Source organism: Carcharodon carcharias, chromosome 3, assembly GCF_017639515.1.
Source record: "Carcharodon carcharias isolate sCarCar2 chromosome 3, sCarCar2.pri, whole genome shotgun sequence".
NCBI classification, from domain to species: domain Eukaryota; kingdom Metazoa; phylum Chordata; class Chondrichthyes; order Lamniformes; family Lamnidae; genus Carcharodon; species Carcharodon carcharias.
The window spans coordinates 100,567,995-100,594,794 of record NC_054469.1 but is presented as its reverse complement, the minus strand read 5'-3'; the positions used below and the strand labels follow the sequence as shown (position 1 = coordinate 100,594,794).

At 39.5% G+C, this 26,800-nt stretch overlaps 1 protein-coding gene across 5 annotated transcripts in view; it reads right to left on the bottom strand.

Annotated features, from left to right (window-relative positions):
• The window catches only part of tmem245 (transmembrane protein 245), a 211,362-nt gene that overhangs the window by 142,792 nt on the left and 41,770 nt on the right, over nt 1–26,800 (bottom strand). For all 5 annotated transcript variants that reach the window (XR_005942605.1, XM_041183861.1, XM_041183864.1 and 2 more), the window contains exons 2-4: nt 9,780–9,897; nt 5,501–5,596; nt 3,487–3,600 (exon numbers count right to left, since the gene is read on the bottom strand). Coding sequence is in view for 4 of the 5 variants with exons in the window: in XM_041183861.1 (XP_041039795.1) it covers nt 3,487–3,600; nt 5,501–5,596; nt 9,780–9,897 (328 nt within the window). In the remaining variant the exon portion in view is untranslated. The remainder of the gene's footprint in view (nt 1–3,486; nt 3,601–5,500; nt 5,597–9,779; nt 9,898–26,800) is intronic.

Genomic DNA, 26,800 nt, shown 5'->3' with positions numbered 1-26,800 from the left:
GATAGCTCTTTCAAAGATAGGTTGAATGTTCACTTTTTGAATGATTCTAATGTGAGAAATTAGGTTAAGAAACAAATTAGTAAAGTATGGAAGGAGTACAAGGAGAGAACCTCAATATATTAGATAGAATAATAAAATATTCTACAAGAAAAATCAGTACTTAACTGCTGCTGAAAAGAGACATGTTGCCAAAGCTCTTTGTTTTGCACTCATCAGAACAAACACAAGAATGCCAAATTTCAAATTATCACAACAACTTATACTGCAGGAGAAAAGGACTGCCGATTGGTTGGCATGTTGACTGATAGGCTGAAATGTTGCCCTGGAGAAACCAAGGGGGAACTATAGGCTCCCCAAGCTCCTGGGTAATTCGAAGAAGGCTTGCAAGGCTTGAACATATTCCTTGCATTTGCAGGGAACGGGACCCTGTGTAAAAATGTATGTCGCATCTATCAAGCGTAAATGAGAAATGTTCAGAGCGTGACTGATTAGGTTTATTGTGGAGCTGTTAGCACACTCAGCTTGGTTCAGCAAGTGTTGCCCAGTCATGGAATCACACCTAACAGTAGACATTTTGCAAGCGTGGACTTGTTGGATACGGTCTATACTCTGCCTGTTACGAACAACTGAAGCAACATGCTGTTTGATTGGATCAGCCAGATGGGAACTACACACCTGGCACTGCACTGGCACTGAATTTCACTGAACTTTGCTTTTTCATAGCAATTTGAGGCAGGTTGGAAACTTTGCAGATCCAAAAGAGGCAGCCTTTGACCTATTCGCGAGTTTGCACATTACACAGCAAACAATGATCTGATCAGGATAACCACTGTCCCACAGAATAGCTTTGAGGTGCTCTAAGGTTAATTATCTTAAAAATTTGAACAACAGATTAAGTAAGCCATTTCTCGCTGCTACTATGCAGTGGCTACATGAGTGATATTTTCCATAAACAGGATGCTGCCATCAGTCTAAAAAGACATTCTGACTACCACATAATTCAACTGAGCAATGTCACATATGAATTTCAGTGCCATTGAGATGCTAGGTACGTAGGATGCAATCCCAACAACTGGCTGATCAAATCAAACAAAACATTCCTTCAATTATTCATTACAGGCAGAGTAGACTGTACACAATCAGCCCATGTTTGCAAAACCCAAAACAAAAAGTTTACTGTTAGATGTGATTCTGTGATTGTTCAGCAAGTGCTGCCCAATCCTGAGTTCACTAATAGCTACACTAACAAAAAATTTAAGATAATCTATCGAGTTCATGACATGACACATTTATGCCTGCTAGAAGCAACATACATTCAGACGCAGGGACCCGTTCTCTGCAAACAAAACAAATATGTTCAAGCCTTGCAACTTTTTTGAAGTACCTGGGAGCCTAAGGAGCCTATAGAGCCCCCTTGCTTTGTCCATGGCAACATCTCGGCTATTCAAAGTCGACCTGCCAACCAATCAGCACCCTTTTCTCCAATAGCATAAATATTGTGATAATTTGAAATTTGGCGTTCTTGTATTTGCCCTAATGAGTAAAAGACGAAAAGCTTTGGCAACATGGCTCCCTTTTCAACAACGTTCAAGTTCTGTGCTACCAAGCGACTGTAAATATATCTGCAAGGTGATTATTAAATGCAAGGAAAGCGAGTTGGCAGGATGCACATGGGATATTTTTGGGTATAGGCAAGATGTGAGATATAAATAAAAAGAAAGTATTAGGAAAATTGGTTATGCAAAAGGAGAACCTGCACTCTACACACGTTGCACCTTTGTTGAGGTATAGCTGCATGGTAAAGATTGGTGTTCAAAAGTACCCGTTTTTTTAATGAAAACCAGACAAAGTGCTGGGAAACATCCGAAGAAACTGAGGGAAGTGGGGGCAGAAATAGTGGAGGCCCTGGAAATTTTACATTGGAGCTTAAGAGTGGATGTGTACTTGAAGGGTGGCCAAATTAATACCCAATTTTTAAAACTTTATGGTGAGATAATCCTGCTAATTGCAGGCCTGTTAGTTTGATATCAGGTGGTAAGGAAAACTTTAGAATCTTAACAACTTGCATTTATATGCTCCTTTAACTTAGTTAAATGTTCCACAGTGCTTAAAGATGAAATTATTAAATACCTGGATGCAAAGCAACAAACACAGATTTCAGAAAGAAAGATCGTGCTCGACATACCTGATTGAGGTCTTTGAAGAGATGATGGGTATGATGGATGGGGAAGGTGTGCATATGGACATGCAGAAGGGACCTTATCGGAGACTACTAAAGAAGATTAAAGTGTGTGGCATTAATGGGAGGAGTAGCAAAATGGATTTAAAAACTTAGAAGAGAGGAAACAAAAAGTAGAAGTTAAAAACAGTTTCTCAAAGTGGTGGGAAATGAATAGCAAGTCTTACACAGGTTATGCTCAGGAACTGTGTACATCAATGCTTTTTGTATAGGTGACTACTGTGGACAATACTAAATTAGGAGGTATAGTAAATAACTCTGAGGACTAAAGGAACGGCAAAGAGATATTGCTAAAATGATTCGATTCTATCTGCCATTGATTCACCCATTCTATGTTAGCAAATGTGAACTGTCACTTTGGTTACAAAATTAACAAGTATACTTTGAGTGGAGAAAGATTGAGTGTTATGGAAGAAGAGGGATTCGGGTTCATGTTCATAAGACATTAAATGCAGTACAAGTAGGTAAGGCTAAAGGAAAACTGGATCTTAGTTCATATAAAATATTGAAGTCCAACTATAATGATAAATCTATACAAAGCCTGAAGATGACCTCAAAGTATGGCCCACAGTTTGCAATCCACATTATAGTAAACATTTCGAGGCAATAGAAAGAGTACAGCAAAGATCACCAGGATGCTTTCTTAGCACGAGGAAATACAAATACAGAGACTTGAAAGATTGAGTTGCCCTTACTAAGACAAAGGACATTCCTGATGATCTGGTAGAGGAATTTAAAATTACAAAGAAACTGGACAGAACAGATAAAAACAAACTATTCCCAGTAACTGTAGGTGTATTGTGGGGAGGGGAAAATCAGAAGTCCATGCCTGTGTTAAAGATATTGTCCAATGACAATGTTCAATGGTTGACTTATATGAAAAAATATTTGGAAACTACAATGATCAGCGCTTACTGAACCCATTTCATCCTTCCCCATTCACAAGAAGCTGATCTTATCTCAGCATGTACAATTCTAGAAAGACATTCCAATCTTTAAAAAAGGCAAAACAAAACTACCTGCTGTAATGAAAATCATTACCTATAAATAAAAGGCAACAAAGCAGCAATGACTCACACGCAAAAATATTTATTGCATTTTGCCTACAGCATAGGTCATTTTAAAAAAATTACATTTTTACAATATAATGCTGGCCCTATGTAGATTGCTATTTACATGGCTCAAATGAAACCATTTGCAAATGACCAATTTCCTCAATTATTTCAAACAAGACGACAATTGATCACCTGATAATTCTTTTGATAAACGATCCTCTTGAGGACGGCTGAATCCTGTCATGGATACTGCCATATTAATGGCACGTACAACAATTTGAATCATTTGATCAGACAGCTCCAAACCTGTAGGCAAAAAGAACAAGTCAAAAAGTAACAAGCATCTCAAACATAACAGGAGACTGAAAATAGAACAAACTATGTTCTACAAAGGATCATTTGGTAGTATGAAACTTGAGTATTGCTGAAAAAGAAAAATACATTTTTTGTCGAAGCTTTTCATCTTTCACTCATCAAGAAAATTCGCAAGAATCCCAGTACTAGGGAAACGACAAATTTATACTGCCAGCTGGGCTCGCAGAGTGGCAGATTTGCATGTACTGGAAGCTACATATATTAATACACAGAGCCCTATTCTTTGTAGACAGAAAGAATATGTAAACACATTGTGCCTGTTTCAGCTAAACAAAATATGTGACAACCATTCACTGATTCATTCCTCAGGGCAATGCCTTGACCAATCAGAGTCAAGCTGCCTGATTTAAATTTCAAACAACGCTTGGCAGTTAACTGTTAGTCACCATCAACTGGTGTATTCTCCATGGCAACACCTCTACCAGAGTCCAAGTGCCAACCAATCAGCACTCTCATACAGAATAGATTTGTTTTTTCCCTTACATTGGTATTCTTGCGAATTGTCCTGTTGAGTGCAAGACGAAAAGCTTCGATAAAAATGTCTCTTATCAGCAATACTAAAGTATGTTCTACAAGATACGCAAAGTCAACAACTGCAGCCATGTGGCACTCCCATAGGCAGCAGTAGTCTAATATAAAATGTGGAGCTCAAGAATTTTTTATTTTTAAAATGGCTAGTTTTTTAAAAAAAGACTACTGATTATACATTTGTTTTAATGTTCAATTGTACTCTAAATATCAAAGAATATCAAGCAATGTGTGCACCAGAGGGAACACATTTTCCTCATCCGAATTTGCTCTTTTATAAAACTAAAAATTATGAGTGTAGTCTGAAAAGAAAACTTCTAATTGTCATTTATGCTTTGTTGATCATACTTAAGATAGTTGCATTTTCTAACTGATAATTTGTGAATACACAAAGAAAGGGAGCAAATATGGAATTATATTTCAGAGATCAAATTGCATGGACCAAATTTTCTTCTGGAAAGTTACAAATCATGTTTTCAGTCATTTAATGCCCCAATGGCATTGGGTCCATGCCCTCTCTTCAATACTAAACAAAAAAATCAAGAATGAACCACTGAGCCTAACCCCACTTTCTCACACCCCTTTTAACTAAGCTATGCCCCCCTCCCCCACAGCAGAGGAGCAGCTAAGACTCCCCATGCCACCATGCTGCATTGCAACATTGCCAAACTCCAGGACTCCCACATCAGTTCTGTTCGAGTATAAGATCATCACCCAATGCCACCAAGGAACATCCTCCAGTTTAGCTAAACACCATAGACCTTTCTCAGACTGCAAACATCTAATTCCAACTAGTGAACATTGCAAACTATTTGCTATATATACTTATCTTTAAATCTGGTTAAAAAAAAAGTAAAAATTAAATCATCAGGTACCGGAATATATACTGACTATTTTCACAGCATAATGGAAAGACTTGTGAAACTTAATCCTCAAAGTACTAATAAATATTGCAGAAAGTGATATAATACAAATGCAATTTAACTTATTCACTCATAGCAAATCAGTGGCACAGATGTTTATCCCTACATGGTATAAACACCCCTACTGTTACAGAACAGTATATCCTCTGATTCAGTTTTAGCAAAGCTATGGGAGATCAATGCACGTAAACACACAAGTGGAAAAAAGGCTTTTCAGACATCAATATAAAAGTAAGGAGGGGATATAAAAAAGTCCATTTCAGGATGTTGGTTAGTAGTTTGAATGCATCATTCAAACACAAATAACTGGAGCATCTGCTATTAATAGATTTGAACAAAAAATGCTTTGTGTAGCATATGATAGCACAGCATTGACTTACCTGCGTCACTTCCTCTCTCTTCCTGAATTGCTCCCATAACCAGTAGGATGACAATCACTACAAAAACTGGAATACGCCAAGAGCCAGCAACTGATGCTACATGGAAAAGGAATACTGAAAAAGTGAATATGAACATCTATTCTACTTTCCATTATTGTGCTACAATGAATGTCAACAAACATTTTGAAATCAATGAAAAGGAGCTACTTGATAAGATAAAATGAATGAAGATCATCAAATATCTTGGGACAGGATATTTCGCTGAGCGGGTGGGCGCGCACCCGACTTGCTTGAGCATAAAATGACGTGCGATGATGTCAGCACATGATGACGGCGACCAAGTGTCCCGACATCATCGCCACTCTCAATATTTTGGTTGGTGGGTGTGCGTGGGAGTCACCAGTACGCCTGCCAACAATTAAAAGGCCCTTTAAAGGCCATTAAAGTCCCAATTGAATGTTATTTTTCACTGCCCATTCAACCTTACAGTCGGCAGGCTGGTGAAAAGGCCAAGCTGCCTTTGCACTTTTTAGGAAACCTCATCCACAGGCAGGATAAGGTTTCCAACAGCAATTAAAAATAAAATATAAATTTTAACATTTCATTAAGAACATGTCCCTGCTCATGTGACACGAGCAGGGACGTTTGCAACAATTTAAAATTGTTAATTTTTAATTCTTATACTCATCTCCCCAAGGCAGCTCCGTGCCTCAGGGAGCTTTTCCAGCGCACACACGTGAAGTTGCGTGCTCCCCCTCCTTCACCTTCCCCCCCACCCGCCACACACAGCCAGTGCCCCCTGCCATGCCCTTTTTGTGCTGGGCGAACGTTAATTGGCCCGCTAGCATGAAATCGCAGTCCGGCCCCAATTGTGGGCGGCAGTCAGCTTCCCGACTGCTCCCACCCACCCCACCGAGCCTGTCCAAAGAGGGAAAATTCCTGGTCTTGAACCAGATGGTTTATATCCTAGGGTCCTGAAGGAGGCTAGGATGGAAAATTGCAGTGTACTGCTACAACTTTGAGAAACATGATAGTAATAGCTTAATAAATAACAAATAGCATAGATTTAACACCACTTAGTTGAAGAATGTACAAATCAATAGGTTTCTTGAACTCCCTCATTCCGACTGATTTTAACTTGATTGGCCTTTCCTATAGAATCTTATCGAAGGCTTTGTTTGATAGGTTAAATTACAATCAGTGGAAATCCAGGATGGGATGTGGGACTTGATACAGAATTGGATTAGGAGCGAGTCAATACTTATAAGCAATATTGTGTCAGCCTGGGAAAAACATGCTAACTGGTTTACTGCAGTGATCTGTGTTTCTGCCCATGTTCTTATCTACAAAAGTGATTTGCATTCAGAAATCAAATCATGAGCTTGTTAAGCTTGTAAAAAACATTAAAAAGGGGATGCTGTAATGCTTTCCAGAGGCATGCTAACTAACTAGATTAAATCCATCAGATAATTGAAGAAAGAAAAAGCAACATATTTAGCACAAAGATTGTTTGCAAAAGGCTGCAAAATTATAATAATCACATTTTCAACAACAAGGCAATGTGAAGAAGCAATTAAAAGAAAATACAAATAACCACAACAGTGAAGTACAAGCCTGGAAAGGTTATGTTTAGTATTTAGATTTGACTAGAAATACTAGAAACACAGCTCTGGTCACCACGCTTCAAAAGGGCACATGTCAATTTGAAAGGGTTCAGAAAGGAGGAACAGCAGTGACCACAGTTTATGGAGGATGAATAATGAGGACATATTACGGAAGTTATAACCCTGCAGATTAATGCAGGGTTGGCTTCTATAGCCCAAGCTAGCAAAGCAAACTATTTGCCCACAAAGAGCCAGAAGTTTTAGATATAATATGACGATCAATATTATCACGATAACTGCCAGATCACAATGAAAAAATATTAATAGCTAGCTCAGTGTAACCAGCGACACATTTGATTTTGAATTACTTACTTGAAATTTGGATTGTACATTTCCTCTTTTACACTGTTCATCATTTCTCATTCACTTACTGTGTTTCCCTCATTTTAGTTTAATATTCCCTTTCTAATGCCCCTTTCCTTTCTGACGTTACCCATTTCTACCTTCTCTGTTTCCCCCTCCATTCCTGATTCTCATAATCATTACTTTCCCATGATGAAAACTGAATGTTTGCCCTGTTAGCCATAACATACCCTCAAAGATACCTCGTGGTACTGTTCAATAAGTCAAAGGATTCATTATTTTGTAACAATAAGAATTTAGGCCATGCAAGGGATAACATCAGGACACTGAATAGTCAAATTACATCTTCTGTGAAATAACACTGGGATTTGTACTGGTGCTTGGAATTGAAATTCACATCTCAATTTTCACAGAATAATGGGCAATGAATGTCATATATATTATTTACCTATATATTTAATTCTTACTCTATCATTTTTAAGTTAAGAATACATGGCAAGATGCAGCAACTGGCGGTAAAGGTATTGTATTGAGCATTATTGTAGTTGGAAGTAGGGAAACATGGGTTAGTATCAATATCCTGCACTTTGGTGGCACTGGAGGAAAGTCCTGATCATTGGCTGAACTTGAGTGGAGATGCTCAAGTTTGTCAGCATTGCAATGAGGTTGTTCTGAGTTTGACAGCATGATTTTGGAAAGTCCTTTAATCTGCCATCACAGGAAAAAAATCTAACAAATAGAGCAAGCACAATGTCTGCTCCAGCAAGATCTTGGCCACTGTGTTCTAGTCTCTATGTCTGTGATCGCTGTTAGTGACTAGAATTGCTACATTTTCTAACTGTCAACATAACAGGTGATACTGTGAGCTAATTGGAGACTTTATTTGAAAAATTAACTCAAATATAAATGAGGAAAGGATCGATTCTTTGAACTTAAATGTCCTTAAAGGACACAAAACAAAAAGTTGCATAATCAGTAGTTTGCCTTTAAAAAAAACTGTTTTTACTAAATTCTACCTGAATAAAGGTTTTGAAATTTGCTCTTGAGCTGTTTTACAAATTTTGAGCAGAAACTGGAGGATCTAGCTGTATCTTGGCAAATTAGGCAATCTGTACAATCCAAATGCAACTAAGAGTCAAAATAAAACTTTTGGGAGAAGCTAAGGTCTTCAAGTAAAAATTTCAATGAAGGCATTTAAAGACAAAAAGTGGAAAAATGTTGTAAAATAATGTAATTTTCTGAATTTGTTTTGCTTCCAACTTCGAGTTACAGGGAAAATAATATTTTGAGATCGGGTATGAGCAATTTGAAACATGATATGGCAGGCTGCATACTTTGGGGCTGGAGGGGAACAAATTACTTCAGGTCTATGATTCCCAAAGCTTTCCACTATCAAAGTTTTCCTCACTTTGCATCTGCCTCTTATAGACTAACCGATAGAGATTAACTGCTATGAATAAGCAACAATTCCACTATTGCTGTACCATGCAACAACTGGGATGATAGAAGAAATACTAGACGAGATCTTGACCTTTTATCATCTAGCAATTCTTATGTTCCTATGAACAAAATTCAAGTATGCAAAAATGGTATAACAAGTGTCATTGTAAGGTCAATCTTCTATTCACGCTTGCCCATTTGCAAAGGTAGCCTTTTTTTTAAAAAAAGGAGCGTCAAAGCATTGTTAACAGTCTATTTATCATGTTGAGTCTGCCACCAACTTGTACTCTATTCAGAGCCGGTTCCTATTCACTAGTTAGCTCCTCAGCCAGATTTTCTAATTTGTTTGTTCAAACACTAAAATATGGATATACACAAAAATAAAACAAAATATTTAAAAGGTGAGAAAATATAGGGTTTCAAATGAGAAATAAGCCAACTGAGTGTAACTCAGAGTTTACGATATCATCTAAACAGATATTTTGTACATTCTGATTAACGTGTTTTAACTATTTGTTATTTCACCTATGAAATAAATGCTAACAGATTAACATGCAAAATATTTTTAAATTCAGAATCCACATTATTGTTAATTCTTATGATATCATGTATTATTTTATCTTGCATGTACTTTTTGAATTTAGTTTACATTTGAGATAGAAAACATCCCCCTTATGCCAGAACCAAGAGAATGCTGGTAGGATGGCACTACTGCCATCTAGAGGTATCAGAGACTACCCATGCAAATTCTCCTCCCTATTCCTTCCTTATGTTTCCACTCCTTAGAGATACTTAATCTTCTGCTTGGCAAAGCTCAAATTGGGATAAATAAGCCACACATCTGGAATTATTTTTTTAAAAAAGTTTCCTACCTAAATAAAAGAGAAGCACTGTCCAAACTGGAACAGAGATCGTTTTAAGAAAACGCTCAGTTTTTGTATTCCACTTAAATGAAACTGCCAACACATACCCAACAATAAGTGTCCATACCTATAACAGGATAAAAATAAGAGTTAATTAATTGCTTCAACCATTTCATTGATGTCATAGGTATATCTACAGCTTAATTCAACCAAAACCAATTTTATCTAGAAAATAAATTATTATAGAAATTGATTTAACTTCTAAGGGCCAAGGAATGTCGATTAATTATTTCATCCAGACTTTAACATTTTGACACATAGGGTGAAATGTTCTACAAATATTTCTTTCTAGATAATACACAGGCTTTAAAAATAAACTGTGATCTATTATTGATGAGTAATTTTCAAATATGTAAATTTCTTTGGCAAAAGGGCTTTCAGCCACTAGGAAATAAAAGGACTACAGCAGAAATAACAAAGCAGCGGAGTCTAATTTTTAACAACAGAATGAATAAATAATAACATTTTGAAATGTAAAAGACTGATGAGGGACCTTATAAATGAAACAAATGTAGACAATAATTTTCCAACTTACACCTACTTGTGTTCTAGAAGACAAGAGATCAAACTCTCTGTACCAGTCAAATAAAACCAAATGCCATATCCAGTAATTCTGGTACACAAAGCAAAATCACTAGCATATGGAAAAATGCACTAAAAATTATAACTGGTATTAATGAGCACATACTCAATCAAGAAAATAAGGAGTATGAAAGTTCAGTTAATATCTTTAAGTAGCTTCATAAAGACAAGTGAAATTGCAAACATTAACCCAAAATTCAAAAGATAAACTTGAAATGAAAACCTGAGGGCAGTTAGCCTAACATTTGTAGCTGAGAAATTATTGGAACATTATATATGCCTATCAAAACAGCATGCTGAATAATCAGCAAATATTTGTAAACACTGATTACAAACTGCTGGAAACTAACCTAAGGAAGGGCGGTTATCCAATGGATGTAATTTACTTGGACCTTTAAAAACATTAGATTAAATACAGTATTTTTGTTTCCAATTGTTCCCATCAGAAACAATCCTGTAGCATAATTCATCCAGTGCTAGTGTCAAAAGCAATAATTCTCTCAGGGAACTGATTTCCTTGGATACTTACATCTGTAGTTGAGAAAGTACTGGAGTATTATACACAATGTCATCAATGTTCATTGAACAGCATACTAAATAATCAGCATGAATTTGTAAACACAGGTCATCTCTCATTTGCTCTCAGCTTTCACAGTTGGCATTTGCTTCACATGCGCTATCTTGAATTTGTTTGCAAAGAAGCCAGGTGTGCCATGTAGAGTCACAGGCAAAGCTAAAATTTAAAATGCCTGTCGCGTGATGAGACTATAATACATGTCGAACAAACTTACAGCCAAAAGCAACTGAGATGCTGACAAATAAACAAGCAGCATGTTTGGAAAAGGGAATTAAAGTTCTATTTGGATAATAATAGAATGGCACTGAGCACAAGTCTAATGCTATTCGGACAAAAAGCAGGACAGAGGCACATGGAAAAAGGTTACAGGGATCGGTAAAGACTAATTTCGCAGTGAAGAGTTTTTTGACTATGAAAAAGGGTGCATTACTAACTTGATAAAATCTCAAAGGCTATTCAAAATTATTTGAAGAAAGGTTGGTTGATTATTCAGAACTTTTCATCAGTGGGTTAAATGGACATGAAAGAGTCCACAGCAGCGAAGATCATATGTGATCTGTGGAATAAAGTGACCTTGATGGGACAAATGTTTGTCTCTTGTTCATGCTTTACTATGCATCTCAAAAAGTGCATCAATACTTGACATCTATGGCAATGGGACATGCAAACCCTATTCCTAAGTTTACCACTACAGTAAGATAATTCTTCAAAGAGAACGAGAGAGAGGGAGAGTGTGAGGAGGGAGAGAGAGATAACACAAGTTCTAGCAAGAAACAGGTGGAGGGGCGGGGGGGGGGGGGGGGGGGGTGGGGGAAGAGGTGGTGGAGGGATGGTGTCTGTAACATGTATTTAAAAAATGGAATACAAAACAAGGAGGGGAAAATATACCGGAAGGAAGAGTGTTTATCAAGAAGTTAAAACAAACCTGCGATTAGTGCAAAGGTGCAGCATGGACAAGCACATTTTCTATCATTTTTAACTGATGATGGATTGCTAATTTTTTTTAAACAAGAGCATCAAACCAACTTGAGGTCCATTTTGAGTGGCACCTGATGGTATAAAACCATATGAAACAAGAAATTACTTTGTCCACGTTCAAGTACTTTTTCATCTTACTATGCAGTTAAACCTTCCTCATTCAAGAGTATGGCACAAGCCACTTGTAACTAAAAACATAAATCTTAAAGCATTTTCATGGAGAAAGTGCACATACAAACTTTGTTTTTTTTTTATTCCTAATCCTAAACATTTCATGTAAGTTTAACCCACTGATGAAAAGTTCTGAATAACCAACCAACCTTTTAATATTTATCCTTAAATGGTCAACTGACATGACCCAATGGAATTTTCATATCTGTTGTAACAAACTTTGCCTGCCCTTTGATAATCAGGTGTTGATACTATCTAAACCTCTAGTGGGTGAAGCAAACATTTCATGTTATAGTAAGTGGTAACATAATAGTTACATTACTGAACTCATAATCGAGAGGCCTGGACTAATGATCTCGAGACATGAGTTTAAAATCCCACCATGGCAGCTGAGGAATTTAAATTCAGTTAATTAAATAAATCCAGAGCAAAATACTAGTTTCTATAAGGGTGGCCATGAAATTACCAGATTGCCAATAAAAACCCATTAAGTTCACTAATATCTTCAGGAAAGGAAATCTGCTACCCTGTCTCACCTATATGTGACTCCAGAGTCATAGCAATGTGATTAACTTTTAACTGCCCACTGAAATGGCCTCGCAAGCCCACTAAGTTAAGGGCAATTAGGGATGGATAATAAAATGCTGTCTTGCCAGTGACACACACATCGAGTGAATGATTTTTTAAAAAGGTGATAACCAGCTGATAACTTCATTCTGAGAATCAGGAAATAGCTAGGCGCAACATTAAGGACATGGGAAAGTGGAAACAGAAAAGTACTATCAAACAAAGGTAAAACTCATTTAACAAAAATATGTAGAATCTGGTCACAGTTACTCCCTTAAGTAGCTTGCAGATCAAAAAAATGCAAAGTGGATAAGATTAACTTAAATTTACTAATGGACTGAAAATTAACTGAATTTCTCTGCATTACTGACTGAGGATCAGAGGTTGCAGAAAAGTAAAACAGGTTTGGCTGCAGACAACACACGCTTTGGGAAACAAATTAAACTAAGTCCTTGTTGCAGTCCTACTCTGGCCCCCTTCCACAACTCTTTCTCCGGTACATCGATGATTACTTCGGTGCCGCTTCATGCTCTCGTCAGGACTTGGAAAAATTTATTAATTTTGCTTCCAATCTCCACCCCTCCATCATTTTCACGTGGTCCATCTCTGACACTTCCCTTCCCTTCCTTGACCTCTCTGTCTCAATCTCTGGTGATAGACTGTCCACCAATATCCATTACAAACCCACCGACTCCCACAGCTATCTCGACTACAGCTCCTCACACCCCGCTTCCTGTAAGGACTCCATCCCATTCTCTCAGTTCCTTCGCCTCCGTTGCATCTGTTCCGATGATGCTACATTCAAAAACAGTTCCTCTGACATGTCCTCCTTCTTCCTTAACCGAGGTTTTCCACCCACGGTCGTTGACAGGGTCCTCAACCGTGTCCGGCCCATCTCCCGCGCATCTGCCCTCAAGCCTTCTCCTCCCTCCCAGAAACATGATAGGGTCCCCCTTGTCCTCACTTATCACCCCACCAGCCTCCGCATTCAAAGGATCATCCTCCGCCATTTCCGCCAACTCCAGCATGATGCCACCACCAAACACATCTTCCCTTCACCCCCCTTATCGGCATTCCGTAGGGATCGCTCCCTCCGGGACACCCTGGTCCACTCCTCCATCAACCCCTACTCCTCAACCCCCTCCTATGGCACCACCCCATGCCCACGCAAAAGATGCAACACCTGCCCCTTCACTTCCTCTCTCCTCATCGTCCAAGGACCCAAACACTCCTTTCAAGTGAAGCAGCATTTCACTTGCATTTCCCCCAACTTAGTCTACTGCATTCGTTGCTCCCAATGTGGTCTCCTCTATATTGGAGAGACCAAACATAAACTGGGCGACCGCTTTGCAGAACATCTGCGGTCTGTCCGCAAGAATGACCCAAACCTCCCTGTCGCTTGCCATTTTAACACTCCACCCTGCTCTCTTGCCCACATGTCTGTCCTTGGCTTGCTGCATTGTTCCAGTGAAGCCCAACGCAAACTGGAGGAACAACACCTCATCTTCCGACTAGGGACTTTACAGCCTTCCGGACTGAATATTGAATTCAACAACTTTAGGTCGTGAGCTCCCTCCCCCATCCCCACCCCCTTTCTGTTTCCCCCTTCCTTTTTTTTCCCTATTACAAAGATTTTCCTTTTCCCACCTATTTCCATTATTTAAAAAAAATAAAAAAAAATATTAAAAAAATAAAAAAAAACACTAGAGCTATACCTTGAGTGCCCTACCATCCATTCTTTATTAGCACATTCGTTTAGATAATATCACCAACTTTAACACCTATGTGTTCTATTGTACTATTGTCATTGACATCTTTTGGTGATCTGCTTCTATCACTGCTCGTTTGTCCCTACAACCACACCCCCCCCAACCTCTCTCTCTCTATCTCTCCGCCCCCCACACACACACCTTAAACCAGCTTATATTTCAACTCTTTCTTGGACTCGAACTCAAGTTCTGTCGAAGGATCATGAGGACTCGAAACGTCAACTCTTTTCTTTTCCGCCGATGCTGCCAGACCTGCTGAGTTTTTCCAGGTAATTCTGTTTTTGTTTTGGATTTCCAGCATCCGCAGTTTTTTTGTTTTTTTGTTTTTAAATTAAACTAAGTATTCTGTTACAGAAATGTTTAATTGGATGGAAATTGTCAAGAGTTTTCTATATGGTGCAATTTAGTAAACAATACTCACAGCATCTTTTACAATCTTCCCAATTACATGAAGAAACTTATTTTTCTATTTTTTCACTAGTCTTCACTGACTGGTTGAAAGGCAGTTGCTTTCAGACTTCTAATAAGTCAAAGCCATCCACTAGGTGGTGAGACAGCAGGCAGTGGACAATTTTCTTCCCTCCTTTAATGCTTGGATTTTACTCGGCATTATTTTGACGGCAGCACAAGAAAGAAGGGCAACACACCATGGGGAGGAAATCACACCTTAAATCCGGCAGTCTTCCAATATACTAGCATCTCAAATTGAAATTTCTTGCACAAGACCAGAGATAGACAGCTCAAAAACACTTCCAGGTTCAGGTGGACAATAGTTATTGAAAGCTTAATTTTGTCCAGAGGTAAAATTCAATTATTTAAAAACATAATAAATATTTTTCTTAGCACTGTTGCCAGTAGTGCCTCTCCCATCTCACCGAGGATTTTAATATGTTTCCCTGACCGCAGTTCAAAGTCTGAAAATGCTAAATAGTAAAGTAAAACTTAATGAAAAGGCAACATTGCTGCTCAATACTAAAAAAAGCGGAACCAAAGCAAGCTCAATAGTGATTTGTCTATCCTCAATCAGAAGTGAAAAATGTAACATCTTAAAAAAAAATGACCATGCACCTCTCTCTCAAATGCAGCAGTCATCAGATCAAACTTACCTTCATATTTCTGCTTGCAATGTACATTAACCCCACTTAAGTTTACTCTGCTACACCAATTAAGCTGAGTGAAGTTTTTAAGCTGTGCCTAATTTTAGCTTTTGTTTTACTATGGACTGATGCGCAATAGAAACTAAAATGTTTCACAATGGGATCCATGGAATCAGTGAGAAGATTTTTTTTATTCCCTTCATTGCCATTAAGAAAAGGCATGCCTGGGTCTTACTGAACTCTTAAGGGGAATGGAAGTAAATAAAAGCAGGCGTTGGAACTGTGAACACAAAAGAGACAAATAGAATATTAACAAAGAGGCAAGAATTGAGATTAAAAGGAGTATTTTGCTCTCACAAACTACTGGATATGAGGAACAGATTCCAGATAAAGTGGCTCATGGTTGCACCAAGGAACATTGATAAAGAAATAGTTCATTGTGTATCAATGGCGGATCATAAAGAAGATGACACAGGCTGTGTGGACCATGGTGATTTCTGAACTGCTAAAATCATTGCAATTTTATGTCAAAGAGGACAGCTAGTTTGGGGTAAACAAAGTTAAATGGATACTATGCAGCCTTTCTGAGTAACCTTTATAGGGGAAAGGAAGAACATTTCCAGCAGTTGAAATTAGTTGAGTCCACATAATTTTTTTTTAAAATCTCAATTAGAATAATGGGCCGCTTTAACTTCTCCCAAATAAACTGACAGAACAAGGTAGCAGAGGGTTACATTGAATAAAAATTTTACAATGTGTGCAAGGCTCCCTTCTTAACCAGTATGTAAAAAGCACAAGAGAGGAATTTAGGAAGGGGAAATGATCCAAAACAGATAAAAGTAGTAGGTAAAGAAGAACATATAAATGATCTAAGTAATTCAAAGCTGTTTTTAAAGGATGAGAAAATAACTAGGAAAAATGAATAGGAAACATTCACTGAAAGAAACAGAACAGCAGTGGGAAACAATTATGCGATGATCAAGAGTCCAGAGGAAATATATTCCACTAAAAAGAACAAACTAATCAACAAGACATCATGTATAAATAAAGAAATAAGGGCAAAATTGAAACTAAAGAAAAAGGTATAGGCCATAATATTAGGCTGGGCATGCAGGTGCACACCTGACACACACAAGCGTGAAATGACACGTGATGATGTCAGGGATGTGTCTAGCGATGTATCGTTTGGCAGGCGCGCACCGGAGTCAGCTACGCTCCCGCCGATAATTAAAAGGCCTATTAAGGCCATTAACAACCTCATTAACTTGAAACTTAGGATGCCCGTCCAACCTAACAGTTGGTGGGCAGACGAAAAGACCAAGCGGCCTTTTTTTTTTTAGAAAACCTCATCCATGAGCGGGATGAGGTTTACTAAAGCTAATACACATTAAATTAAAATTTTATTTTGGAATTAAAAACATGTCCCATCTCATGTGAGAGTCACATGAGGGGACATGTTTTATTAAATTTTTTACTGTCGTCTTTAATTTTTTAAAAAAGTGCTTCGGTGTCCCTGAGGCAACTCCATGCCACAGGGAGATTGAAGCGCTCTTTCTCGCGAATGCATGAACTGCATACTAGGCCCGGCAGCTCTCCCTCCTCCCCCTGCCTGCATTGGTGGCGCTCAGCGCTGCCGCTCGCGATCCACGCAGGGTGGGCCTTAATTGGAAAGAAGTAATCAATTGGGAAGGCCAAAACCAAACAAAATTAACAAGGAATATAAAAATAAAGTAATCTGCAGACAAATAAAGAAAATCAGGATAGAGATAAGGCAACTACACATGCTAAATCTTACAGCTAGATGGCAGCAATACTGTCTTGATATTTAACAGACACAAAAATAGTAGACAAAAACAGAATTACCTGGAAAAACTCAGCAGGTCTGGCAGCATCGGCGGAGAAGAAAAGAGTTGACGTTTCGAGTCCTCATGACCCTTCAACAGAACTATCTGAGTTCTGTTGAAGGGTCATGAGGACTCGAAACGTCAACTCTTTTCTTCTCCGCCGATGCTACCAGACCTGCTGAGTTTTTCCAGGTAATTCTGTTTTTGTTTTGGATTTCCAGCATCCACAGTTTTTTTGTTTTGTTTTTATCTCTATATTTTTAACAAAAATAGTAGACATGACATTAGAAGAATAGACATGAAAAGGAGACAGAAGAGATATAAAGACATTTAAGATAGAAAGGAAGGGGTTAATTGATAAACTAATCAAACTTAAAGAGGATACTGGTCCTGATAGATTGCATTCACACATATGAAGAGGTTGGAGACAAAATAGCAGAGGCACCATTAGAGATAGAAACATTCAATAGATAAGGAAATAGTGCTTGAGGAATGGTGGGCAGCTAATGTGATTCCTCTAATTAAAAAGAAAGATGAAACAAATTCAGGAAACTATCAGCCAATTAGCTTTTCATTGGTAGGAAAGATAAAAGTATCCTTACTCAAACATGTAAGAGAAAAACATATAGAAGCTGAGAATATAAATGAAGAATAATCAGGACTTTAAATAATCAGATTTTAAAAAGAAAGGCCATTGCCTCGCCAACCTTACTAAATTCTTTGAAGAAGTAACAAAGATGATTTCGAGGAACAAAAATAGATTTATATAGAGGGACAAATACAGGTACCGAATATTAGACCCGTGACTAAAGGTCAGAGCATGTGGACTCAGTAACAAAAACAAAAAATGCTGGAAAAACTCAGCAGGTCTGACAGCATCTGTGGAGAGAAAGACAGAGTTAATGTTTCGAGTCCGTATGACTCTTCTTCAGAGCTCAGTAGGCTGGCTACAAAACAGAAAACAGAAAGTAGGGGGTTAAAGGTAATTTTCAGACTGGCAAAAGATGGGAACTGGTATTCCACAAAAATTGGTAACTGGGACTACTGCTATTCATAATTTACATAAATAATTTGGACTGGGGATCCTAAATTTGTTGATGATTCCAAATTGGAGTATAATTAAAATACAGCGAGCTGTGACAAAATACACAAAGACATCAACAAACTTGCAGAAAGGGCATGAAATTGGTCAAAGAACATTGATTTTGATAGCTGTGAGATGGTACATTTTGGTAAGAAGAATAAGGAGGTCACAATCTCCTTGGAAAATATCTGTCTAAATGGAGCAGAGAGATCTTATGGTACATAAGCACAAATCACCAACAGTAACAAAACTGGTTAATAAGGCTATAAAAAAAAAACAAATAAATGCTAGGGTTGAATTCCAGAGGGATAGGACTGAAAAGCAGACAAGTTATGCTAAACTTGTATAGAATCATGCTTAACTCACACTAGGACTACTGTGTGCAGTTCAAGTCTATTATGAAAAAAGGATATAGAGGCATTGGGGAAGCTGCAAAAAGGGTTTACTGCAATGATACCAGAAATGTGAGATTATACCTATTAGGAAAGATTGAACAGGCTGGAGTTATTTTCTTTAGGAAAAGGTCTTTAAGATTATGAAATTATGAAAGAGTTTGATAGGATGAATGTAGACAAGAGCTTTCCACTTATTGGGGAGACTAGAGCTCAGAGCCATAAATATACCATAATCACTAAAGCCCAAGACAGAATTCAGGTGAAACTTCTTTACCCAGAAAGCGATTAAAATTTGGAACTCGCTACCACAAGAAATGGTTGAGACAGCTAGAATAGATGCATTTAAAGGGTAGCTAAATAAACATGGTTATGATCCATGGCCAGACCCTGGAATGTGGAGGGGTGGGGGGGAAGAAGAGATCTGGTTAGGGACCAATAACATTTTGCTTCAAGTAGATAAAGTTTGAGATTCAAACACTTACTAAGTGAATAAAGCCACAGATTCCACAGGTTTGGAACAAAAATAAACTTTACTATACAAGGTCAGAAAGATAAAACAATATCTATCTTATACTCTAACATTCAACATAATTATGAGGTACATATGAATTAGCAGGTGTTATAATGTGGCCGATGATGGTGTCAGGCCGAGCAAATCCACAAGGGAAACTTGGCCACGCTATCACAACGGTTTTACAATTTGTATTTGTTATGAGAAGATTTGTACACTGAATTCAGAAGTAATGAGTACACTAACAACTTGATTTAAAAAATTAAAACATTTATTAACAAAAGGAAAGCATTCAAACACAGACATAAGATTACAGTTACTTGATATAACACATTCAAAAATTCCTAATAAACCTGACTCCCAACTACACACCCTCTTTAAGGCAACACTCCAAAATAGATTTTAAAATTTAAATAAGCAATCCAGCAAAGTTACCACAGCACCCACGGGACAGTAGAATTCCAAAGGCTTTTAACACAACTTTAGTTACTGGAGCTGCAATTTTTCAGAGTGGCTAGAGGCTTTTCCCAAGTCTGGTTCACAGTGTGTACCTTTCCAGATTTTCCACAGCCACATACCCCCACATAGCTTTCCATCCTTCTGTATATATGTTTCTCTCTCTCTTTAATGTGCAAAACCCCATTGTTCTACGTGTCTTTGGAAATTTACTTTTTCCATAATATAAAAATCTTTCATGTTATCAATAAAGCCTTTTCCTTCTGGGAAAAATAAACATATTGCTTTGCCTCACTTATCTTGTTAGTTGTAAACATTACACCAGCCCTTTGAAAATCAAACCACCCCTTCACTTATGTAGAAATGTAAATTTCCTTCATACCCTGTGGAACCCTCATCCTAGCTTATCCATCTCCATTTCATAAGCCTGCTTTACACCTAACTCTTTTGATAATTTCAATCTTGTAGTCGAAGTGTCTCTAGTCTAATTAAAACAGTCACATAGGCAGAACCATCCACACTTAGCCTACAACGCTTTTACGAAAAATATGATAGTTTCATGACACAGGCAAACTGTGGTCTGACACCAGACTGTACAATAGATGACATAAGAATTCCATGGAATCTGTTTTGATTGCATAACAACCCACCCAGACATTTCTCACATTGTGAGCCAACCAATCTCACTGAAACTTTGTCTTTCTCATAAGGGTTTCCAATCTCCACATTTGAAGGTCTCGCCATAGAATTTTCTCAAAGTCGCTCTCACTTGGATATCTTCAACAATGATCCACCTCTCAGTATTTCAATCTCGCCTTCTGAGATTCTTTTTCCCTGGACCTCCAAGTGCACCCAAGCTTCACTTCCACACACAATATCAGAACTTTGGCTGTGCCAAGCTGAACACCACTGCTCCAAAGGGGCACTTTTGCCCCAACTTTTACAGCACAGAATCGTAACCTTTGGCTGCCTTCTCAGTTCTTCAGGGCTCCTCGTGTGCCCACTTCACTTAAAGTCTGCTTCCTGCAGCTCCTTCTTGAATTCAGAGCCTATTACTCTGCTCCTTTCCTTAACTTCACTCGGGGGGGGGGGGGGGGCTATTCCTTTCCCCTGGCTTTGTCCCTAACCTGGGGCTTTTTTGGGGGACCTTCTCCCAGTCCCCCTCCCTGGTTTGGGACCATCTTCCTGTCCCCCTCCTGTGTCCTGCTCCCTGGGACACTTACAAGATAATCGCGCTCCATATCAGGTCATTTGACCTGCCTCTTCACATCGATATCTTTTCCCTTCTGCACAGGTGCACAGGGCAGTACCCGGTCTGGAGAACATAAGAAAAAACAGACTACGCATGTGTGGCTATTTCCAGTTAGCGCATGCGCAAGAGGCCAGAGGTCCATTGGAAACCGGAGTTCCCAACCTACAAACTAAAGAAGGTAAGTATCTGAGTTTCATCACAATATATGTGGGAGAAAGGAACAGAGGTGTACATCAATGTGGTTAGATGAAGGTGGGAGGCAGCTTGTATGGTGCACAAAAACTGGCATAGGCCTATTTAGCCAAAAGGCGTGCTTCTGTGTAAGTGCTATCTAAACCTATAAGACACTCTTCTGTTGTAAAAACACCTTTTTACAAAAAAGTGGCTGCACACCTCCGATCCATTAATCAACTGAACACACCTGTATGAACAGCATATAAATCATATAACATTTTGTTGCAATAATCCACCAGGATTTGCCCCACTGTTCATCATTTCACTTGCTCAATGTGTTAAATAACCACTGATATTGGAACACAGTCAAAAACAGTAGCTCAAGCTTAAAAAAATTGTAAGTACTAAGAGTGCATGTTGGGGGACTATAGAAAACAAAATATTCAGCCTATGTAGTTATGCATCATATGTGAGCGCGACACAAATGCACTACCCAGTGAACATTATGGGTCTTCATCAACTTGTTATTGCATTATGCTGCAGAAGTCCAAATGAACTGATGGCAATATGGTTCAAGATGTCACATCATCACTTTCTTTACAGGATGGTTCAAGATGTAACGTCATCACTTTCTTTACAGGATGGCTCAAGATGTCACATCATCACTTCCTTTACAGTTCAAGAAGGCAGCTCACCACCACCTTCTCAAGGGCAACTAGGGATGGGCAATAAATGCTGGTCTAGTCAGCGAAGTCAACATCCCACGAATGAATAAAAAAAGACTGAAGAGCATAATTTGCTCTTGCGAACTGTCAAGAAGCAGGGCCAAGTTTGAGAGATCATCAAATGGGACATAAGTACTTAAATACTCACTTCAATAACTTCAAAAGAACATTATTCAAAGGTCAAAACTTCCCACCTTGTTTAGACTTCCATTCAGAACCTCAGTCTTTATTTAAGTTCCTCTGCATCAAGAACTGGAAACATCATTTGCACTTTAGCCCCTAGTTAACAAGTTTAAGATCTTTGCTTTGACTTTACTTCAACATGAAAATATAATGGTCCAGACTTTGCAATCAATAGTGAAGGGATGATGCTGATTGCTGACTCGAAGAACGGCCATATAAATTAAGCAGGCTCCAGAGCATCACTTTCCACTATTTAATCTGGTTACATCAATAGGCAATCAGTGGAGTCCAGCAGAAAAGATAACGTCAAGGAGTCAGAGCAGCCAACCAGATTGAAGAATTTTTATTACTATATTCAAGGCTGGGATAGAGATTGATTCTCTGAGAGATCAGAAATCTAAGGGTATGGGGAGCTGATTTACTTTTTCAGGACAAAAAAAGGTTGTTCAGCAGACTTATGATTTTGTATGCCGTTAAAATCTTAGTTACATCTAATTCAACATTTTCAACTGTTTTACACCGAAGATATCTGAAGACTGCAACACACCATCAGCAGGATCAGGGTTCACTAACAGCAGCTTCCAAATTTCTTCATTTAACTGTGCCAAAAATTGCTGTCAGTTTTACACAGTAATGGTGGTGAGCGCTGACAGTTTTGCCATTCTAACAGCCGTAAATTCCAGGCCAATAATCCCATTTTAGAAAAATCCTACTCCAGAACCCATCATTATTTAACAAGAGAAATTAGTTGTCAGTAAGAATGCAAAGCAATGTTCTCAGCCAATTACTGTTGAGAAAAACAGCTGGATCTCTACAAAAATATTGGGTTATTCCACCACCACCAAATTTTAAAACATTACAAGTACCATGCAACTGTTATATTCTTGAAATACAACTCTTTCGTTTGCACTCAAATCACCTGTAGTGTGGCTTCCCTCTGACTGGCCTATAGTGAGATTTTGTTGACTGTGTGATGACAACAATATGGAGGAGATGTTTTTCTGGAACAGCAGGAAACAAATTCAGTAGAAGAGGTGGTGAGAAACTGCATTCAGTAAAGAACAGCAAATGCAGTCCAGTGATCACCAAACTGGCAAGTCAGATTTACACAACCTCACTACCTTCTTTTACTCACATGTTTCTAAATGACAAATTGTGAACCCTGCCAGTCACAATTAGATTTGTTTTTCCCCATTATAGATGCCAAGGTACCAGGAGGGGCACTGCACATATAAAAGAGGAAAAAATATACAAATCTGACCTAACCTAGCATGTGTTACAAAGTGTGGCAAGGGGATTTGAAACATTAATGCCAGAAACCACTGCTTGTTGACCTCCCATATGAAGCAACTAGCGGACATGGAACGATGTATGATTTATAATAAACTTTCACAATATTGGGAGGCTTAAGAGAGCATTTTAGCTGGTTTTAATTTGCTGTCGGGGGTTTTCCCATAATTAACACCACCAATGAGACAGAGGGTTATCCTATTGGAGAATTTTTGTGACAAGGAGGAAATTAGTATTTGTCAAATAAATTTACTCCAATTTTATCTTTTTACAAGATGACCATCAACTAGTAACTGCAATCTTGGAGGGGTCAGGAGGTAGGGGAAAGAAAAAATATAAAATCAGTCAACTGGCTTCACAATTGCATGGCTAGTGATGGGAATTCTGAAAATAATTTTGCTGTGACCGACCTAGGGCCTTCATAACCCCATTCCCCTACCAACCCTCACATCCCCTGCCAACCCCCCTCACAAGAACAAGAATATTCCAGCAGATGTTTCATTAATGGAAGCATAGGAATGGGATTAACCTGCCACTCGGAGATTGACTCTTCCTAATCAATCCCTGAAACATTACAATACAAATCCCTTACAGTAGGGCGGGCCAAGCTAGCCAACCAATGAAAAGCTTACTAGTGCTTCATGCAGGGGTGTGGGGGCGGGGGGAGAGAAGAAAAAGATGGCTGCACTATTTTAGCTGGCTAATTTGAACCATGAGGGAAGAGCACACTAGGCCTTAACTCATGCCAATCTGTAAGTAAGTTTCCTGAACTTGGGTGTGCACTTCATAACAGACTTAATCCAGCTTATATTTCAACTCTTTCTTGGACTCGAACTCAAGTTCTGTCGAAGGGTCATGAGGACTCGAAACGTCAACTTTTTTCTTCTCCGCCGATGCTGCCAGACCTGCTGAGTTTTTCCAGGTAATTCTGTTTTTGTTTTGGATTTCCAGCATCCGCAGTTTTTTTGTTTTTATCTCTGTGTTTAATTGACTGCCACTGCTCTTCAAGAAATGCCTACCTCCTTGAAGAAGTTCTGTTCCTCTCTGCGACAAGATTTCCGTATCTCTCTGTTGTCTTGCTCACCTTCCTTGCTTTCCATTTCCCTCCTAGTGTTTGACAAGGTGTTTATTAAAACCCCCTTTCACAGCCATATCTCCTTTCTCAGTGACTGTCTCCGTCTTCCCTACAACCACACCACCCCCCCTCCACCTCTCTCTCTCTCTCTCTCTATCTCTCCACCCCCCACACACACACACCTTAAACCAGCTTATATTTCAACTCTTTCTTGGACTCGAACTCAAGTTCTGTCGAAGGGTCATGAGGACTCGAAACGTCAACTCTTTTCTTCTCCGCCGATGCTGCCAGACCTGCTGAGTTTTTCCAGGTAATTCTGTTTTTGTTTTGGATTTCCAGCATCCGCAGTTTTTTTGTTTTTATCTCTGTGTTTAATTGATTGCCACTGCTCTTCAAGAAATGCCTACCTCCTTGAAGAAGTTCTGTTCCTCTCTGCGACAAGACTTCCGTATCTCTGTTATCTTGCTCACCTTCCTTGCTTTCCATTTCCCTCCTAGTGTTTGACAAGGTGTTTACTAAAACCCGCTTTCACAGCCATATCTCCTTTCTCAGTGACTGTCTCCGTCTTCCCTACAACCACACCCCCCCCTCCACCTCTCTGTCTCTCTATCTCTCCGCCCCCCACACACACACCTTAAACCAGCTTATATTTCAACTCTTTCTTGGACTCGAACTCAAGTTCTGTCGAAGGGTCATGAGGACTCGAAACGTCAACTCCTTTCTTCTCCGCCGATGCTGCCAGACCTGCTGAGTTTTTCCAGGTAATTCTGTTTTTGTTTTGGATTTCCAGCATCCGCAGTTTTTTTGTTTTTATAAACATAAGTTTTACGTGGGCCGGGATTTACTGCCGAGAGCCTAAGTCCCTTGGCAGGGACGGGAAGTGGAAGCGCTGTCCACTGCAGAGTGCAGTCGGAAATCGTGCAATGCTGGACTCATTAATTACGCAGCTGGGGATTTCCCAGCCTTGTTCACGGCGGGGCGGGCAGTAAGTCGCACATTCTGCCATCATATCCTGGTGCCCAAGTTAAAAGACACCCAGACAGATACAACTTTATCGTGCTCTTAGCTGCAGACCAGGACATGGAACGCTGAGCCCAAGAAGCACTGGCACCTAGATTCAGTGATACTTCGCTGGAAGTACTGCTGAATACAGTGGAGGCCAGCAGAGACGTCCTCTACCCAAGGAATAGAAGGAGCAGGCCCACCCAACTCACTATCCCTGCATGCGCTAGGCAGACACTAGGGTGGTGAGTGACAATTGCATTCACCATAGCACAGCCCTGCAGTGCAGGGAGAGGATGAATGACCTCAATCGTGCGTCCAGGGTAAGTGAATCCTCTACTCCCATAGAAGAGGGTGAGGCCTGACCCTAAAACCGAGTCCAGCACCAGCTCTTGCCCGCAGGGGACCAAGGAGGATGAGGATGATGAAGATATTGCACCTGTAGAGCCATCAATGGGAACTGGGACATGGGACTCAGCGGCAAGGCATGCTGCCTGTGCATAAGAGTGTGTCTCAACCTGATGCGGTGATGCACAATAGCCCTACTGCAGTCCATGTAGGCTATAGGTAGAGAGGCAACTGCGGCTCTTTGATGTGCCACACAGAAAGTTCATTTTGTGTTGGGGGTGGTTGGCACAGAGGGCAGCAGCATTTACTGCTGATGCCATGCCTCTGTCAGCCTTATCCTTCTGTCTGCTTGAACTCATCGCTCTAGAAGCTGCTGCCAAAGAACCCTTGTGGATTAGCTGCAGTGTACCTTTCAAATGGCACACAGTAGCCAGTGGGTCACTGGTGAAGACTGGTATCATGTGAACAACACCTGCATCCCAATTGTTCTCAAACCATATTCTCCTCTTGCGCAGAACATGTTAACACAAAACAAGCGCGAGAGAGGGTGAACGGGAGGGGGCACAACTGCCCTCCGGCACCTCACACCATTCGAAGAGTGGGCTGCCGAGCTGGCAAGAGAGGCTTAGGACCCTTCATGTGCAGATGGCGAAGTCAGTCCAGGCTCCATCCAGTAAGGGACCGTGCTTACTTACTTGAGATAGAAATCTAAGGGTCATGCTCAGTGCCATGTTGGAAGCAGCCCATGCAGTGACTCAGTCTCTCCTCTTTAAATTACAGATGCCAGCAAGAAGAGGGTGAGGCCTGACCCTGAAACCGAGTCCAGCACCAGCTGCTTCCTGCAGAGGACCAAGGAGAATGAGGATGACAAAGACATTGCACCTGTAGAG